We start from the raw sequence: 19,791 nt of genomic DNA on the forward strand, positions 1-19,791 counted from the left end.
CTCTTAAAAAATTAATAGCAAGAAGTGTTCGACAAACCAAAAGTTTGGAATAAAATCAAAAGATAATTTCATAAATATATACTTACTATATGGCAAGGTTATTGTGACACTCAGATTCTCAGTTTTTCTTCTAAAAACCTGACAAAACAGGAAATGCCGCCTCTGAAGTAACAGTAATCCATTGGGAACTTGAGGATGCAGCAGCGACTCTAGAATCGTTACTGCTCTTAGATAAGTGTAGTAACACACAGTAACGTTGCTCATTAAGCTACTTTAATATGAAATGATAGAAGACCAAGTCCCAGAAAAATTTTCTTTCTGTTCTCTGAGAAGATATTCATGGCTAAATTACATAAAGTAGATGCATAAAGGGATTTTATTAAATGGATACACCACAATATTAAGAAATAGGGTTATTTGGATCTCAGGGTTTCTGAGAGTCTGAGACTGTGCAGGCACCTGGTTTTGCCCGAGACAAAGATGAGCTCTGGGCCTGAGAATAGAAAGTGGATGGAGTTTGTATGCAGAAAGCTTTGACCTCCATCCCCTAGTATCTTAAAAGACAACAGTGCCCTTGACTTGGAAACTTGGGATATTACCTTGGATAAAATGTATTGAAGAGGCTCCAGGGGAAGTGAAAGTTCACTACAAAGCAAGATAAGAAAGCTCTTTAGCTTAATCTGCAAACTCCTACTCAGAATTCTCCAGCCTGTAACTCTCAAGCCAGGGGAATTTTGGAGGATTCCTTGAGACTCCAGAAAAAACCATGTTGGGTATTGACACTTTGTGATTTTTGTAATGGAGTGCCTAGGCTTAACTATCCTATTATGAAGCCCTAAGTTTTTAAGCTATTCTCAGATAAATTAAAAACTGATGACACTGTGCACACATAGAAGGTAATTACAGTGCATGACTTGAGTTTCCCCAAGGAATGGGACTCTAAAGAGTGCTCAGATTAGGAGACAGAACAGCAGCAGCTGTACCTCTGATATATCTCACAGGCTTGGCCATCACTACATCAAAAGGAGTTTTATCTTTTATTCTTAAAAAAATTGTTTTCTTGGCTCACTTCTGTTTTGTTTCATTTTATCATAGGGTTTCAAAAACAAACCAAAAAAAATGGGCCATATAAAACCAGACTTGATTGATGTTGACTTAATCAGAGGTGAGTGGGGAGGTTGATTTTTATATACATATCATGTATTCTCATTCTCTTGCTTTCCTCTTCCAACTTAACAAACTAGTTACCCGAGGAAAGGAAACCTTGCCTGAGGAACTACCTCTCAATCAGACTGGCTGTGGGCGTGCCTTTGGGGGATTTCCTGTTTAATGATTGATTGGGAATGCCCAGTCCACTTGAAAGATGTGACCCTGGGGCAGGTGGCCCTGGTTGTTTAAGAAAGCAGGCTGAGGAAGCCATGGGAACAAGGCAGTAAGCAGTGTACGGACTTCTTCCACAGTCTCAGCTTCTGCTCCTGCCTCCAGGTTCCTTCCCTGAGTTCCTGTTTTAGCTTTCCTCATAAGGTGAGCTGAGCTCCAAGTTGCTGTTGGTTAGCGGTTCATCACAGCAACAGACAGCAAACTGGTACCCCCCTCCCTCCCCTCTTAATTGTTTGATTGTTCTTGTTCGTTCTCTCTCTCTCTCTCTCTCTTTCTCTCTCTCTCTCTCTCTCTCTCTCTCTCTCTCTCTTTTAAGTTTCCAGCTCAATCTTCACACCTCAGCTTCCCAAGTACTGGGATTACAGGCTAGCTCACCTAGTTACTATGTTTTAGGTGTCTTCTATATATTGTGGCATAATTATTTTCAGAAGTAACATTTCTCCACCATCATTAAAGTTGGTGCACTTTCTTCCTTTGCTTTAATGTGTTGTGGTCATGTAGATAGCATGGTCTTAGTAGAGATGAAAGGAAGATGAACTTGGAGACTATTGACGTATCATTAAGAATAATATATTGTTTGCCATTCAGGTGAGCCTGACTGGTTTTGAGCATCAGTCCTTGTGCCTGAAGTGAGACCATCTCAGAAATCTTGCCAGCATCTTAGCTGACTAGGTCATATGCTGGTTTTTATCCCACTCCCATTTCTAATGTAACGTGGCACATGGCCACCTAGGCAGTGCATATTCATGCTTCTTATGCATTTTAAATAAATGTCTACTTTTTGTTTATTGACTGCTTAAAGGCTCAACATTTGCCAAAGCCAAGCCTGAGATTCCATGGACCTCACTCACTCGGAAGGGGCTTGTTCGAGTGGTGTTTTTCCCGTTGTTCAGCAGTTGGTGGATTCAGGTTACCTCTCTCAGAATCTTTGTTTGGTTGCTGCTACTTTACCTCATGCAAGGTAACTCAAGAACGGAATAAGCTATAATGATTGCTTTTTTTCTGAACACAATAGGGGCTAACCATCTCATTTGTGTCTTTAAAGCAGGACTTTAAACCTTTCTCCCTTTAAATTCTTTCTTTCTTAAGAAATTTTTTTTTATGCTACAATAGATGTCTTAGGGTTGCCATTGCTATGGTAAAACACCATGACCAAAAGCAAACTGGGGAGAAAAGGGTTTATTTGGCTTACACTTCCACATTATAGTCCATTGTTGAAGGAAGTCAGGACAGGAATGCAAATAGGGCTGGAACTTGGAGGCAGGAGTTGATGTAGAGGCTGTGGACGGGTGCTGCTTACTGTCTTGCTTCTCATGGCCTACTTTATTATAGAACCCAGGACCATCAGCCCAGTGATAGTACCGCCCACAATAGCCTGGACCCTCCACTATCATTAATTAAGAATACACCTTACAGTAAGATGTTATGGGAGCATTTTCTTAAATTATGGTTCCCTTCTTTCAGATAACTTTAGCTTGTGTGAAAATGATAGAAAACTAGCCATCACACTAGATATGTAGGTATACAAAGTAAGTATAGGAGCGAAACATTTACTGGTAATAACTTAGAGAGAAGGGATGGAGAGTTGGCTCAGTGGTTAAGAGTATCAGTTCAATTTCCAGCACTCAAGTGGCAGCTCACAGCTGTTCTGCGTCTGTGGGCAGCAGGCATACATGTGGCAAATACATGCAGCCAAAACCTCATACTAAATAAATAAATCTAATACATTTTTTTTAGCTGAGCATGGTGGCCCCACTTTTAATCTCATCATGTAGGAGGAAGAGGCAGGTGGATCTCTGTGAGTTCATGGCCAGACTGGTCTACATAGCAAGTTCTAAGCCAGTTATAGTTACATAATTAAACCCTGTCTCCAAAACATAAACAAAACAAGGAAAAACACCAAACAAACAACCAGGAAAAGAAAATAAAGTCGGAAATAAAATTTATTTTAAAATAATTCTTTGGTGGGTGTGTATATATGCATATAATTTTACCATGTTTTATAAATGAAAGCCAATTGAATACTGAGATAGTTGAGCGTGTTTAGTTTTATGCCATTAAATCTTGAGCATACACACATATATAAATTTATTTATTTAAATTATATAAATTTATTTGAGAATTTTGTACACATATATTGTTAACTTTGAACATATCTCTCCCTCCCTCCAGCTCCCCAGGGATCCTTTCCAATGATTACCTCATCCACCTTCATGTCTTCCTCTTTTTGTTTTTAAAACCCAGAGTCCAGTGATTGCTGCCTTTATTGCCTGGGTCTGGGACTACCCACAGGAACACAGGCAAACTTAGTTTTGGTTTTACCCCCATCACCACATTCGCTCTTCTATACCTCCCTTAACCCCTCTCCCCTGCTGCACAAAACTTATCTTCCCCCACTTTCATATCACATGTATTCATTCTATCACCTCCTCCCATTAAGACCTCTTCCCTCTCCCCGCTAGACACAGGAGGAATTGTTAAATCTGTGGGTGGTTAAGATTAAGAAATAAAAAGAGGGTGGTGTTAGGGATGAGAGAAGATGCAGGAATAAGAGGGAATGTATGAGGTGTGGCCAAAGAGCATGGTGAAGGGAAAGTCTTAGAGTTAGCTGAGTGGAGAAACACAGACAACTGGCCTGAAGCCTAATGAAGCAATAAGCAAACTAGAGCAAAACTGGCAGGAAACGTATCTGTCAGAATAGAGGTTAAATAACAGAGGATAGGAAATTAAGAGTGCCTGAGTACAATTCCATTTTGTATATGCACATGCTTGCTTTCTAGAGTCTATATTCACAAACCAGCAGGGGTGTAGTTCATGAATACTCTGTTATCATGTTGGGGTTTGGCTGTCTTTGAAATTCAGCCTTCATCAGCATTTGTTGAAGATTTATCCAACAAGGATCTTGGTACATTGGGTTAGTGCTAACTTTTTCCTCTACCAGCAACTGTTTATATACGATGAGAGTTATCTTACATTAAAATTTAGAAGAACTATGAAATAGTCTATGGTGGGAAGTTTTATAGATAATCCGATATCACCTTTCCATTTTATTTTTTTGAAAATCTTATATCTTATATATTATTTATAATGAAAAGAAGTAATTCTGTGGTAGTTGAGTCAAAGCTTCAGTATTGCTTTCCAGATACTCTCTGGTCTTGGGAAATAATTTTCATTTGAGTTGAAGGCAGTTCAAAACTGCCTTCTTTGGAGGCTGGACAGGTGTCTCTCACACTTAGTGCTGGGCAGCTCATGACTACCTATAGCTCTGGCTTCAGGGGAATCTGACACTGGTCATGGCACACACACGGACTCTTCTACACAGAAATTTAAACATAAAATCTTAAAACACCCAAACACTCTGCTCTGCATGGCATCTGGTTGTCCTATGGTGGAATCCCTGGTTGTCCTGTGGTGGAATCCCTCTAGGGATGTCTGGATTTTCATACTACCAATTTGCAAAATATTTTCAGTAGGTTATTTTTCACTTACCCAGTGGCCTAATGGTGTAGGGAATGATTTAATTTATTAGTTGTTTTTGAAAGGACAGTTTGTGGAAGCATGTGTGCTTACTAGAGTGTGCTTTTCTGGACCTTCACTCCTCTGCAGTCACAGCAGTCGTGTTGTATCTCCTGATGCCTATCGTGAGCGCCAGTGAAGTGCTTGGACCCTTGTGCCTTATGCTACTCCTGGGAACTGTCCACTGTCAGATTGTGTCGACTCAGATAACAAGGCCATCAGGAAACAATGGAAATCGGAGAAGAAGGTAAGGTGAGAGCTTGCCTGGAGTGGTGTGCTTTCTTTTTTGTTGTATATTTGACAAAATGACAGTTGTTTGATGCTAAGAACTTAATCAGTGTTTAGTTTCATGTGACCTTTTTTATATAGCATGGTAGGTTTAAAAGGAAAATTACTACTTTTCCTTTGCATATTTTTCAATAATGGGTTTGAAAAGCATTCTCTGGCTGGAATGTATTGGTTGGTGTAGGACACTTGTCTCTTATGAGCATATGCAAGACCCTGGCTAGGGTCGGTCAGTCTGCACCATCCCTGAAAAGAGAGAGAAGAGAACAGAGTAATGTGGAAGGGGAAGGGAGATAGTGTGGTGATACGTACCTTTAATCCCAATCTTTGGGAAACAGAGGCAGGTAGATCTCTGTGTGTTCAAGGCCAACCTGGTCTATACAGAGTTCCAGGACAACCAGACTATACATTAAAAGACCTGACTCATCAAAAACCAATCAACCAAAACAACAGAAAACCCAAACCACCACCACCACTCACAACAGAACCTTGTAATATTTGTGAAAATTCACTATGGATTAAGGATTTTTGTACACTGGGTTAGATCTAACAACATTTTGACCTCTTTTTCAAAAGTGTGTAATTGAGACCTGGCCTCAGTACGTGCTGTATCCCAGCCCATGGAAAGCTAGGACAGGAGGATTGCTTCAGCTTTCAGAACAGTGTGGTCTGTGTAAGAAGTTCCAGGCCAACATGACTTAAATAGAAAGATCCTATCTCAAAAACAACAACCCCAAGCCAAACTTAAGTAAAAAGTACATAATTGATTTCTTTGACTTGCTTAGATATTAACCTGTTAAGTTTCTGTTGGTTGTGTGGTATATGTGGTATTTGGAGTATTGAAGTTTTCTTAGTAGGCTCAGTGTTTATTTTCCAAAAGTGGTTTTTCTTTTTCCTCAGATTATTTCTAGATTTGTTTACCTAGGCAACTAATAAGACACTGGCATTTGGGTCAGTAAAGTTCAACACATTGATTTTTTTTAATGCTATTTTCAAAACATTGCTTTTAAATTGAAATTCCTTATAAATTTAGTATTTTCTAAGGAAACTGGTCTTTGTATTGTGTCTCATTTGAATTTATAGGCAGTGTCTATAACATAGTCAGATCAGTCTTTTAGCCGAGTAGAATGTCAGTGAAAGATGATAGTGCAGTTACCGGTTGTTTCCTAATCAAATGTGCTGTAGAGGTTGATAGCCAGTGTACGTGTAGAGAATGTGATCTGTGTCTGGTGCGGAAGGTGCCTGGAGAGGCTCATGGCCACACGTTGAAACTCTTCTAGTCCTGTTCTGGACAGCCATTTTTTTCAATGGCTGATCAAAATAACAACACAGGACTTTAATCTTGAATCTGGTTTGTACTTAAATCAGAAATATCTTATTGTTGTTTGTCCTTGGTGTGTAAAGCTAACTATGTTTGATTTCAGGGAATAGTCTGTTAGCATAATTTTCTGAAGAGATACTATGGGCATATTCTGAATAACCTATAATCATTGAAATATTTTTTTGTAGAAAATTACGAAAAACTGTAAATGGTGATGGGAGCCGAGACAATGGAAATAACTCCCCTGATAAAGTCAGAGCAGTAGAAACTCTGGAGTCTGCATCCAGTGTTGGTGGTTTTTGGGGGACTCTCTTTGGCAACAGGTGGGAGTCTTATATTGGAATTTTTACTTGATTTTGTATTCCTCTTAGGATTTGCAGGGTCTGTAACATAATTGGGTCATAGATGTAAATGATGTGAGCTTAGTATTATAGCTCTGTGATTTTTAAGGGTCCTGGGAAGATGCATGTACTGAAAATATTATCTCCAATATCTTTCTTGTTATCTACAAAACCTCATAATCTATTCTCAACATTTATTGCATTGATTTTAATGGCTTTTAAGGCCACAATTGCAAAAAGTCCTGAAAAGTTATAGGCCTTAGCAGACAGAAAGGAGAGTTTACAAAAGATGGTTAGAGCTGCCACCCATGAGGAATGAAATTTGGAAAGGAGCCTGGTGTTGGTGGGCCATAGGATAGACAAACAGATGGATTAAAGACAAGCCATAACTCCTCTGTAATTGTGCAGGTCGTGGGAGATCAGTGTGATGACTCAGGCACTTTTTTCCCCTATAGTAAGGATGGTGAATGAAAAAAATCAAACTCTTTTTTGAAGGTGAAGTATGTTCACATGTTGTTCTAAAGATGCATTTACTGCCCTTGGTGAAGTGTTTGAGTTATGCTGGGTATTGTGTGGTCCTTGTCCTAGGTGATTATCCTAGTCAGACAGGGAGTAGTAGGAACGTGAGTCATAGGAAAGAAAACTTGTTCTGGATTGTTGCATTCTGGAATGTAGCTTAGCAGACATTTATATAGCTTAGCAGATGGAGTGTATTGTGGGGTAAAGTTGTCTGGGCTTTGAAGCATAGTTAGTGTTGAAGACAGTGAATAGAGGAGAGCAGGCACTGTGAAGTGTGTTGATGGAGAGTGTGAGACAGGAGTGGGCACTACACTGGAGAGGTAAGCACAGATGGAGTCATCTTTAAGAGTGAGTGAATATTCTATTCTTGAATACCTTTCCTTTTGAATTTTCTAGATTTTCAGAGTAATAGACTGTACTCAATAGAAGAAAGTGATTTCATGAAAGATATTGCTATAATAAAAGTAATTAGTAACTTCTTTTCTTTTTTTGAAAAATAGGATTAATAGGGTGAAATTAGTATCTAACAAAGGGACTGAAACTGATCATGACTCAGGCTGCTTCCATCCCATCATCAAGAAGGGACAGGGTCGGCCGGAGGTCAGGATGTGGCAAGCAAGAGAGAGAGCGAAGGTTTCGGATGCACAAAAGTGCCGTAGGGTAAGATCTAGATGGGCCTAACAGGGTCTTTTTTTTGTCCTAGGTAAAATTTTTCTGTTCTGAGACTGTGTTAGAGACACAAACTAGATACCTGTAGGTGTAAATTTGTCAACAAACCGTAAGTAAAGCCACTGGTTATGAACAAGGAAATAACTGCAAGCAGACTTGAACTTATGCTCTAAGATGAGAATATACTGATTGTGCTGCTCAGCAGCCTTCATGGTGGGTGGCAGGTTGGAAGGACATAGCAGTCTAGAGGCAGTGATCAGTTTAGTAAGAGTTTGGGAAACTTCTAGGTCCAGTGGAGATGATTTGTTCTATGCCTGAAACTACACATTTTTTTTTTTTTTTTTTTTTACAGAAGTGGCACAGATTTGCCTTTTCAAATGACTTTTTTTTTTTTTTTTTTTTTTTGTAGTTTTGAAACATTTTCTTCTTGAGCTGGCATATTTAATCTAATACTTATTAAGGTTTATTTCTAGATTTTTAAAATTGTTTTTTAAATATAGTATTTTTTATTTATTATTTGAAGATGTGATATGAGCATACAATGTATTTTGAGTATATCTAACTCCCTCCCCATTCACTGAACACTCCCATCCCCCATCTTTCCCTTCTAGCTTCATAACATCGTCATCATTCCCCTCCCTCTTCTTCTTTTGTAACCCACTGAGTCCATTTAGAACTACCAGTATGAACATGGGTGTAGGCCACTCACTGCCATGTGGGTAACATACCAGGACCAATACCTAAAGAGACCAGACTTTGCTCCTCAGCAGCCAGCATTTGCCAGAAACTCTTCAGCTAGAGATAGGGCCTTGGGAATCCCTGGTGCACACATGCTGGAGTGTTGGCTGTTTTGATCTTGTGCTAGTGCCACAGCTGTTGTGACTTGTCAGTGTAGTGATCCTGTCAGGTCAGAAGACACTGTTTTGCAGCATTTTTCTCTGACCTCTGGCTCTTGGACTCTTTATGCCCTCTCTTCAGTAATGTTCCTTAAGCCTTGAGGAGAGGGTGGTGTGTTATATATGTTCCATTTATGACTGTACATTCCATAGATACTTGCTCTGTACTTTGACCAGTTGTGAATCTGTATTAACAGATGTCTATTGGAAAAAGAAGCTTTTCTGATGAGGCCTGACACTGCACTCACCTAGGGTACAGCGATAAATATCTAGAAGGCAATTTGATACTGTTTCCACTTAGCAAAATAGTAATTGTATGTTCATTTTTAGGGCTCCCCAACTATGGAACAGGCTTATAGATAGAACCAGGAAAGAGTTCTCTTCCGTGGAATGGGCTTTAAATTTAATCAGAAAGCAGTAGGTTACTCCCATAACATGCCCATATTACACCAATAGGCAAACCTTGTAAGAGCAGTTGTTAGTTGGTCACAGGGCTCACTGCTGGGTAGGTCTGCCGATGACTTTTCTTTATTGGAGGCTTACTTAACATCTTCTGGTACTATGAGCTAGCCAGCAAGGAGTAAGCTCCCAGGAGTACCAGCTCGATTTCTCCACGTCCTGTGACCAAAGTGTGTTTTTTCTTTAGTGGTAGGGTCCACTCTAGTGTCCAACCAAGAGTTGTAGCAATAGCATATAATTTGGGGATCTTTGGGGAAGCTCTCCCCACCTCCCAGAAACTTGAAGGGGGAAGGTATGTCAAACCTGAGCTCTTTGATGAGAACCTATGGCCTCTGGGAGGTGTACGGACATCCTCATAAAGGGTAACTCTGTTTAACCTCAGCAAATCATATCAACAAATGTGGTTATTATTTTAAGATGCTTATAAAAGGTTTCCATATACCTTTCCCACACTTCCTTAGAGATATTTCTCCCTCGTCCTGTTCCTCCTGTCATACTCTCCTGGTGTTCTGTCACTCATTAAGCCATCATTGCATTCAGTCAGTGTTTTAAGTGCCTTACAAGTACAAACTGACTTCCTTGTCTACAACAGCCCGGCAAGGTAGGTACTTTCTGTGACCATGACTTTTCAGATGAGGAAACTGAGCCTCAAGAGAGTTAATAAACTGGCCCAAGGCTGCATAGCTAGTAAGCATATATGACTCAGGCTCTGAGCTGACCTGAGCTATAACTGTCCTCACAGTGCCTCAGCGTTTGGGCTGCTGAGTTTGAGTTTCAAGTGCACATATTTGAAATTTTAAAAAATGTCGAGAATCAAGTAATATGTAGACTCGTTAGTTTGGGTTTCATTTCTTTTCATCTCTTGGTAACTTTTCTGTGAATTTTACTTTTAAATGGGCAGCTTCCTGGAGTGTTTTGTGCTGTCCATTGCGAACTACTATTGTTCTCTTTGTAGGAGGCTTATAGGCGTTTGGGTAATGGAATTTCAGACGATCTGTCAAGTGAGGAGGATGGTGAAGCACGGACACAGATGATATTATTGCGTAGGAGTGTGGAAGGGGCGTCAAGTGACAATGGTTGTGAAGTTAAGAATAGAAGGTCAATACTTTCAAGGCACCTAAATTCTCAGGTAATTTTCATTTTTGTCTACAAAAGCATGGAAGGTAACTCCAAAATTCTGAGTAGTAGCAAGGTATTTACATGCTTTCCTGTTGTTTGTTGGCTTGATTTTGGCAGGTAAAGAAAACCACGACAAGGTGGTGTCATATTGTTCGGGATTCAGATAGTCTGGCTGACTCAGAATTTGAATCAGCAGCCTTCAGCCAGGTAACGCACCCTTTGGCAAGAGCAGAATTTAAGGTGTTATCTTGTGTACAGTGGCTTTATCTGTTCTTTTCTTTTGGTTCTCTGACACTGGTATAGTTTGCTTTCAGTTCTGCTGGCTCAATCTGAGATGATTATTCACCTCTGGAAAGGAAGTGAGTTCTTAGTTTTTTCTTTAATCTTCAAAGTATCACGATGGGCTGGATAGATGTTTGAGTGGCTAAGAGCATTAACTGCTTTTTCAGAGGACCTGGGTTTGATTCCTAGCACCCACATGGTAGCTCACAGACATTCATAACTCCAATTCTAGGGATCTTTTGCCCTCATTTGATCTCTTTGGGCATCAGGGCACCAGGCATGCATGTATTGCATGTACATACATGTAGGCAAAACACTTATACATATAAATAAATCTTTAGGTAAAGTTGCTCAGAAGGCAATTGCTTTGGGCATAGAATGGCTCAGTTGGTAAGATGCTTGTCTCGTAAGCATGGGACCTGAATTTAATCTCCAGAATCTATGTTAAAAAGAAAAGGCTAGTCAGAGTAGCAAGTGCTTGTCATGCCAGCAACAGGGAGGCAAAGACAGTTGGATTTCCTTTGGTCACACATGCATGCACACACACAGGGAGAGGGAGGAGAGGAGAGGAGAGGAGAAAGAATGAGAGTTACTCAGTTTTTAATTTTTTTAAAAAAGATTTATTTATGTGTATGAGTATTTTGTTCATATGTATGACTTTGCACCATGTGTGCCTGCAGATGTTATAAGAAAGCATCAGATCCTTTGGAGCTAGAGTTAGGAGCTGCCACGTGGGTCCTGGGAGTCTAGCCTCCATCCTCTCTGCAAGAACAAGTGCAGTTAATCATTGAGCCACCTCTCCAGCCAGGTTCTTTTTTTTTTTTTTTTTTTTTTGGTTTTTCGAGACAGGGTTTCTCTGTATATCCTTGGCTGTCCTGGAACTCACTTTGTAGACCAGGCTGGCCTCGAACTCAGAAATCCGCCTGTCTCTGCCTCCCGAGTGCTGGGATTAAAGGCCTGCGCCACCAGGCCCAGCCCAGCCAGGTTCTTAAGTGATATGCTATTTATTATTCACTTAAACTGGGCACGGTGGTGCATGCCTTTAATCCCAGCAGAGGCAGTTGGAGCTCTGTGAGTTTGAGGCCAACTTGGTCTACATACATACATACATACATACGTGTGTGTGTGTGTGTGTGTGTGTGTGTGTGTGTGTGTGTAATATATAGGGCTTTATTAGGCTAGCTTATGTGCTGTGGTTTGAATAGTCCATCAATGACTGTTCTTGGCAGGAGGACTGAGAATCTGGTGGTTGTTCAGTCTCCATGTCTGGATGTCTCAGCAGTTCCAGTTTGGTGCTGGATCTGAAGGATTGTTGGAGGGCTTTGGGCCTTCAATTTGTATTTGAATCCTGAAGAAGTTAGTTTTAAGACCAGCTGCAGCAACAGGATGGATGGACTTGACAGTGAGAATTAAGGCAAACAGGCAAAAAGTAAAGCTTTTTGTTCTTCCATGTCCCTTTACCTGGGCTGCCATCAGATAGTGTGGCTCAGATTTAGGATGGGCCTTCCTGCTTTAAATACTGGAGTGCCTACAGCCTGGGCTTTAGTTGATCCCATGTGTAAGTCAGGCTGATCGTTAAGATCAGTCAGCATATCAGGGTCACTGGAGTTTGACATTTAAACATGCATTATCATGTCTATTATATGAAACCTTGGGACTTAATAATTACATGATGATTAACTTATGAAAGCTTGCCAGCAAATACCATGACTACTTTGTTTTGTGTCTTATGTATAACTGTTATGTATTTTCTCCTTTTTGTTTTACTTTAAAGGGTTCTAGATCTGGTATGAGTGGTGGCTCTCGGAGCCTTAACTTGTCAAGAAGAGACTCAGAAAGCACCCGACATGACTCCGAGACCGAGGATATGTTATGGGATGACCTTCTCCATGGCCCAGAGTGCCGGTCATCTGTCACCAGTGACAGTGAGGGGGCTCATGTAAATACCATTCATTCAGGGACCAAACGTGACCCCAAAGAAGATGTTTTTCAGCAGGTACATGATGACAATGATTAAAACAGTGTGCTAGTTACTGTTTGCCAACTTGTCAAAAACTATAGTCCCCCAGAAGAGGGGCCCTCCAACCGAGGAACTGCCTTGATCAGATTGGCCTGTGGGCTTGTCTGTGGGGCTTTTCTCTTGCTTGATCCTTGATGTGGAAGGGTACTGTGAGCTGTGCTGTCCCTAGGCAGATAGAACTCGGCTATATAAGAGCAAGCTGGTAAACAGCATTCCTCTGGAGTTTCTGTTTCAGTTCCTACCTTGAGTTCCTGTCCTGTGATTTGGGAGCTTTAACATGAGATTAAACCCTTTACTTCCCAAGTTGTTTTTTGTCAGTGTTTTACCATGGCATCAGAAACAAAACTAAATACTTGATACTTATTCCAAACTTAGCATTTGTCAGCCACAGTATCATGTTACTGAACTTTGCAGCAGTCTTTTTTTTATATATAAATTAATTTATTTTTTACACTCCATATTCCATTCCCCGCCCACCCCACCCTCTATCCACCCTCCAACTGCTCCACATCCCATACTTCCTCCCCACCCCACCCCATCTCCACGTGGTGCCCCCATCACCCCCCCCCCCACACACACACACCTGACCTCTAAACTCCCTGGGGCCTCCAGTCTCTTGAGGGTTAGGTGCATTATCTCTGAATGAACACAGACTCAGAAGTCCTCTACTCTATTGTGTTGGGGACCTCATATCAGCTGCTGTATGCTGTTTGGTGGTTCAGTGAGAGATCTCGGGGGGGGGGGCAGATTAATTGAGACTGCCGGTCCTCCTACAGGATCTCCCTTCTCCTCAGCTTCTTTCAGCCTTCCCTAATTCAACAACATGGGTCAGCTAGTATTAAAAGGGCACTGCTGTCACCCCAGTTTAGGATGGGAAAACTGGGCTTAGCTTGTAAGAGAGGAGAACTTTCGAAGACTCTGCGGTTGCCTTGACCTCAGTTCTCTCCCTGATACTTCGCTTATTTTCCTTCAAATTACTCTTTCTTTTCTCCAAGTGGCATTGTTAGATTGGTACTGTCCTATGACATCTTGAACTTCATGTTTCATAAAAATTATGCAGAAATGGCATTGCTTGTGTCTCTGGTAAGCGTAAGTCAAGTGACACGGAGCTCAGGTTTAGTCTAGAATCATAGATTCCTTAGAAGATATTTGACTTACTCTACATTTGTAGAATGTTTTTAGTCATTGATTAGATGCTGAAACAGTTTTAGGAATACTGTGGAGAAGCTAGTGTGATGCATGCCAGGAGTGAGCATCCTCAGGTGGCCAGTGCACCTCTGCTGATGCTGGTACCTGTGTAGCCCCAGAGATGGTGGAAAGAAAGCTTGACAGTTGGTTCTCATGGCAGTCTTTTGGGTGGCTAGTAAGTCTTTAGTTTTGATTCTTTTGCCTGTCTCCATCCCACCTTGCAGATAGCAGTGGTTGGGTTTTTGGTGGACTTGCCCAGGCAGTCCTGGTTTGGGAGTGAGGTTTGCTGCTGAGGCACAGCCATTCTCTTCTGTTGGCTTGCTCTGACACTTCCCGTCTTGTCATTCCTTATCTGCCTTCTGCCTGTGCACTCCGACTCTGCTGCCGTCCTGCTGTGTTTGAAGCACAGCCTGAGTGTGCCTCTGGACCTTGGCTTTTGGGCTTGATCCTTTTCATTCTCCCAGGCAGGTCTTGGCTAGAGTGGGTTCCTTTTGGAATCCTTTCCTGTAACTTCTCAAGTACTCTTCTCTCCTTAGCTTGCTGTCCAGTGACTTTAATTATGTTTCCTTTAGTAGTCTCTAAGCTCATAGATAGCAAGGCTATGTGTTCTTTTGCCCTGTACTTCAGGCTAGCCTGACATTTAATATATAGCCCAGTTTGATCCCAAACTTTGCTAGACTCCTGCATCAGCCTCCAGAATACCGACACTACATGTGCTGCTGTGATGTGCCCCATTTTTCAAGCAAGTTCTGCACAAGTTCTGCAGCAGGCACTTCATAAGTATTTGCTGCATATAGAAAAATCAATAAATGTATTGATTTCATTGATATCAGTGGAATCAATAAACACTTGGCATCTTTATGAGGTAGAAAAAGAAGTACTCCCTTTCTAGAAGCTAACTACCATATGCTCCTGTTCTAGAACCATCACTTTAGTTTGTGGATACAATGATAGCGATACAGTTTGTGATTTCAGAGCAAAGTTGGCTCAAGGGTGTGGTGAGAAGCACTTGGAGAAAAGGCACTTGAGGTGACACTTGTCAGTAGGACAGGCTCAGAAGAGTAGTTCAGGGGCTGTTTTCATGGTGACCATCAATTCTGGCTTTGTAACATCTATGCTTTTCCATGACCTTAAGGCCCCAAAACAGTCCAATTGTTTATGTAGCCTCTAAGGCTTTAGGCCCTCTTTCCCCCTCACTTCCAGCTCCTCCCAGTGTGGTCTGTGGTTCTAGAGGTTCTTTCCTTAATACCATGCCAGCACACCATGTGCCCTTCATACACCTTCAGAGAGGCAGTGACCTTGTATATCCTGGATCCTAGCTCTCCAGATGAGAACACTACCCAAGTGGTTCTGAGTGATGGATGGGCTTTGAGAGAGAGAATGAACGTAGGATGAAACTGAACACTGGAGTCTGGGAGTGGGACAGAAGGAGAGAAGAACTAGCTGAGGAAAGATGGGAACAGTTTTATATCTTTCTTTCTCCCCAGAACCATTTATTCTGGCTTCAGAATTCAAGTCCTGCCTCTGAGCGGGTTAGTGCAATAATCTGGGAAGGAAATGAGTGCAAAAAGATGGACATGTCTGTGTTGGAGATAAGCGGCATCATCATGAGCAGGGTAAGAGAGTGCTGCAGGCCTCACAGAGCTGAGCATGGGTGAGAGCCTTGCTGGGACCTATTTATCGATGAAGACTTGTTTACCAGCAGCTGAATGCCTTCATGAAATCAGGCTGCAGGCAAGCCTGTAGGGCATTTTTTAAATTAGTGATTGATAGGGGAGACTATGTACTAGTGGTCCTGGACTCTGTAACAACACGGGCTGAGTAAGCTATGAGGAACAAGCCAGTAAACAGCCCCTCCATGGCCTCTGCATCAGCTCCTGACTTCCCTCAGTGATGAACTGTTTTACCTGGAAGTGTAAGCTGCAGTAGGCCTTCTCCTCCCCAAGTTGCTTTAGGTCATGGTGTTTCATCACAGCAATAGTGACCCTAACTAAAACAGCTTTATACTTTGTACCATCAGTGCTCAGGTTAGCCCTGCAGACATTCCTTAGACTGAATCCTAGTTTGTAGCAGGTCCTAAGTCTGTTCACATGGGTTCCCACTTTGGTGCTAGAGATTGAATCCAGGGCTCCCACATGCTGTCTTCTTATTTGTATTTGTTTTAAGATTTATCTTTAATATTCTAAATGTTATTTGATAAATACTTTCGGTAACCCCCTTTTCCTATATAGTACTGATGGAGATTTTCAATTGCGTTGCAGGTCAATGCATACGAGCAAGGTGTTGGCTATCAGATGCTGGGGAATGCAGTCACAGTTGGCTTAGCACTTTTCCCATTTTTATATCGACTTTTCCGAGAGAAGAACTTTGACCAACTAAAGTCCATCTCAGCAGAGGAGGTTCTGACCCTCTTCTGTGGTGCGCCACCCGTCACACCTGTTGTTATTTTGTCTATAATTAATTTTATTGAAAGATTGTGTCTTACGTGGATGTTTTTTTTCATGATGTGTGTGGCAGAGAGAACATATAAGCAGGTGAGTGGATAGGCAAGCTTTGTCACCTCTGCATCCATTTGCCACTCTATTGAATTGTTTTGATCCTTTCTCTGTGAGAAATGTGCATTTAATGCTCATGTGGGTGACTATTTGAAAAACACATTATAATCTGAAATCTTTAAAAATATTTAAATGTTCTTCCTGTTCTTAGGCAGTTTCATATGTGTATCATTTTGATCAGTGCACCCCGTCACCCTCTCGTGCCTGTCCTCCCGCTCCTGCAGAACCCTCTCTTCTCATCAGGTCTCCTTTTATGTGTTTTCTAAATGACCCCATGAGGTTGCTTGCATAAGTTTGGGGGTGGGGCTGTTTATTAGCTGCAGCAAGACAGCTCAGTCCACCACAAATGAAGAGCATCCCATCCCCGGGCTTCATCCTGTGCAGGTCCTATGCAGCTGTGATGCAGCAGCTGTTTTCTGCAGACGCCTGTGTATAGAAACAAGTGGTATAGATTGCTGACTGCTCACCATCAGGACTTTGTATTGTATCCGTAGTAGCATATATAGTGGCAAGGTCATAATGTTTTTGTAATAAAAAGGCCAAGTAAAGGAATGGTCTTCAGTCTGGTGAGTTATGGACTGAGGATTTACTGTGTTGGGAATGTGCAACGAGGAATATAATGTTTGAATGGAAATTTAATTCTAAAGTCAGCCAGAATTACGTCTCAACAGTAGAGGTTGCGAATGCTGATGACTCATTCCAAGTTCCAAAGGCTAGTCCTTGCGAGCATCGAGACTGTGCCGTGTTTGGAAGAAGTGTTCACTGTGGGGTGCACTTTGACGTGGACACTACTGTTCTGAGGAGCCACTGGATAAGATGCTGATTCTGTTTAACACTTTAAATATCCCAGGAATACTATTGATGGTTATTGAACATGTACCTAGACACATGTATATTTTATTTTGTGATGTTTTAATTTCCTTTAGAGATTTTTATTTGCAAAACTCTTCAGCCATATTACTTCTGCCAGGAAGGCTAGGAAATATGAAATACCTCATTTCAGACTTAAAAAGGTGGAGAACATTAAAATATGGTTATCGCTGCGCTCCTATCTAAAGGTGAGCGGTTTTGATATTCTATAGTATATTTGTAGGGCTATGGAAAACATATGTATGTTGATGATTCTGGCTAGAGTTACAGAGTGGGCAGGGACTTATGGTCACTGGAAAATGATTCAGTAGCTGAACAGACTTGTTGGATGCCATGTGAGACATAGTGTACGGAAAAGATAGTAGTGGTTCATATGTAAAGGTAGAGGGGAAAAGCTGTTGCCCAGGACAGAAAGGTATGGATTGAATGCTTTTCTGTCTGGGAAAAATCCTAGCTGAAAATATGTTAATGAAGCAACCTCCTAATTTGAAAAATACGGCTCTTAGTGTTTTAGATTGATACCTAAAATATGTTAAAATGCTGCGTCCGAGATTTCTCACACACGTTTATTTTCACACGAATGTACTACAACTCAAAGCTAATAGTTCAAAGTTGCTGTCTGACCATATTCTAAAACATTAACACATGTCTTCCTCTGCAGAGGCGGGGTCCACAGCGCTCAGTGGATGTGGTTGTGTCCTCTGTCTTCTTACTGACACTTTCAATTGCTTTCATTTGTTGTGCACAGGTAAAGTTTCACATCTCTTTTAATGGAAGGGAGAATTCTAGGCAGTGCCCACTTGACTTTATAGCAGGTTGCGGTGGGCTTGTGTGTTTTCTTTCTTTCTTTCTTTTTTTTTTTTTAAAGCTTTATTAATTTATTATATGTAATTACACACATAGCTGTCTTCAGACACTCCAGAAGAGGGTGTCAGGTCTTGTTACAGATGGTTATGAGCCACCATGTGGTTGCTGGGATTTGAACTCAGGACCTTTGGAAGAGCAATCGGTTGCTCTTACCCACTGAGCCATCTCACCAGCCCGGGCTTGTGTGTTTTAAATGTGTCTCCATTCCTTTTACTATTTTGGATACTGCTATATACATATTATCTTTTTGAAGTAGAAATGTTGATGTCCTTGACAATTCTTAGGTGTTCAAAATTAGTTAAGATGGCAGTTTTTGACTGAAAGTTGTCACAGTCTGATAGTTGTAAGTGGGGATTCGCCACATGCTTTCTTCAGCGCTGTCAGCTCGATGCTTGGGGGAGAACTTTCTTATTCATTGCTGTTCATCTGTTTACCCAGTGGAGTACAATCTGCTATCTGCTTGTTTTGAGGTCTAAATTGTTCCACGTTTGACTGGTGTGGACCCTCTTGAGGGCTGTGTCCTCCTTTATCTTCTTTTAAAAGCATTTTTATTCTTATTATAAGAAGTTAAGCTGGGCAGTGGTGGTGCACGCCTTTAATCCCAGCACTTGGGAGGCAGAGGCAGGCACATTTCTGAGTTCCAGGACAGCCTGGTCTACAGAGTGAGTTCCAGGATAGCCAGGGCTATACAGAGAAACCCTGTCTCGGAAAAAAAAGGGATGGAGGCTGATGAGATGGCTCAGCGGGTAAGAGCACCCGATTGCTCTTCCAAAGGTGCAGAGTTCAAATCCTAGCAACCACATGGTGGCTCAAACCATCCTTAACGAGATCTGACTTCAGTGTACTTACATATAATAAATAAAATCTTTAAAAAAAAAAAAAAGTTAAGCTTGCTGGACATGGTTGCACATGCCTTTAATCTCAGCACTTTGGAGGCAGAGGCAAGTTTGACACCAGCCCAGTCTACAAAGTAAGTTCCAGGACAGTCAGGGCTACACAGAGAAACCCTGTCTCAAAAAAAAATAGCAACAAAAAGGAAGTTACATGCTCACCACACATCTTCCCATTTAAGTGTTAACTGTAGTGGTCAGAGAACAGACTTGACTGTTTTCAGTCCTTTGAAACGGGTAGAAGCTTCCTTTATTCCCTGGCATTGCCCACCGGTTTTATTAAATTTGCTGTTAGCACTTTGGATTGTGTCTGCTATTGCTGAGACCAATGTTCTCTGGTGTTGTAATGGCATTGCACAAGTCACATGACCAGTTTGGGTTGCTTTTCGCTCTTGATGGAAGCATACTTAAACCCATCATGATTGTGAAGTTGTTTGTTGCCAAGGTTTGCTTTAAGTATTTTTGTTTGCTTGTTTGCTTGAGTCACAATGTCATGATGTAACCAGGGATAGCCCCAAATGGTGGCAGATGTCTATAACCCCAGCAGTTGAAAGAGGAAGGCAGAAAGATCAGGAGTTCAGAGAGGCCATCCTTAACTCTGTATAGTGCTTTAT

At 41.4% G+C, this 19,791-nt stretch overlaps 1 protein-coding gene across 4 annotated transcripts in view; it reads left to right on the plus strand.

The window, feature by feature from the left end:
- The window catches only part of Phtf1 (putative homeodomain transcription factor 1), a 41,172-nt gene that overhangs the window by 13,484 nt on the left and 7,897 nt on the right, over positions 1 to 19,791 (plus strand). For 3 of the 4 annotated variants that reach the window (XM_021196723.2, XM_029537433.1, XM_029537434.1), the window contains 12 exons: positions 1,096 to 1,165; positions 2,183 to 2,341; positions 4,987 to 5,143; positions 6,691 to 6,825; positions 7,863 to 8,022; positions 10,342 to 10,515; positions 10,623 to 10,712; positions 12,562 to 12,783; positions 15,483 to 15,611; positions 16,257 to 16,529; positions 17,477 to 17,608; positions 18,082 to 18,168. In XM_021196723.2, coding sequence (XP_021052382.1) covers positions 1,096 to 1,165; positions 2,183 to 2,341; positions 4,987 to 5,143; positions 6,691 to 6,825; positions 7,863 to 8,022; positions 10,342 to 10,515; positions 10,623 to 10,712; positions 12,562 to 12,783; positions 15,483 to 15,611; positions 16,257 to 16,529; positions 17,477 to 17,608; positions 18,082 to 18,168 — 1,788 coding nt within the window. The remainder of the gene's footprint in view (positions 1 to 1,095; positions 1,166 to 2,182; positions 2,342 to 4,986; positions 5,144 to 6,690; positions 6,826 to 7,862; positions 8,023 to 10,341; positions 10,516 to 10,622; positions 10,713 to 12,561; positions 12,784 to 15,482; positions 15,612 to 16,256; positions 16,530 to 17,476; positions 17,609 to 18,081; positions 18,169 to 19,791) is intronic. The other variant, XM_021196721.2, reaches the window with a different exon arrangement.

This window comes from Mus pahari, chromosome 4, assembly GCF_900095145.1.
Source record: "Mus pahari chromosome 4, PAHARI_EIJ_v1.1, whole genome shotgun sequence".
NCBI classification, from domain to species: Eukaryota; Metazoa; Chordata; class Mammalia; order Rodentia; family Muridae; genus Mus; species Mus pahari.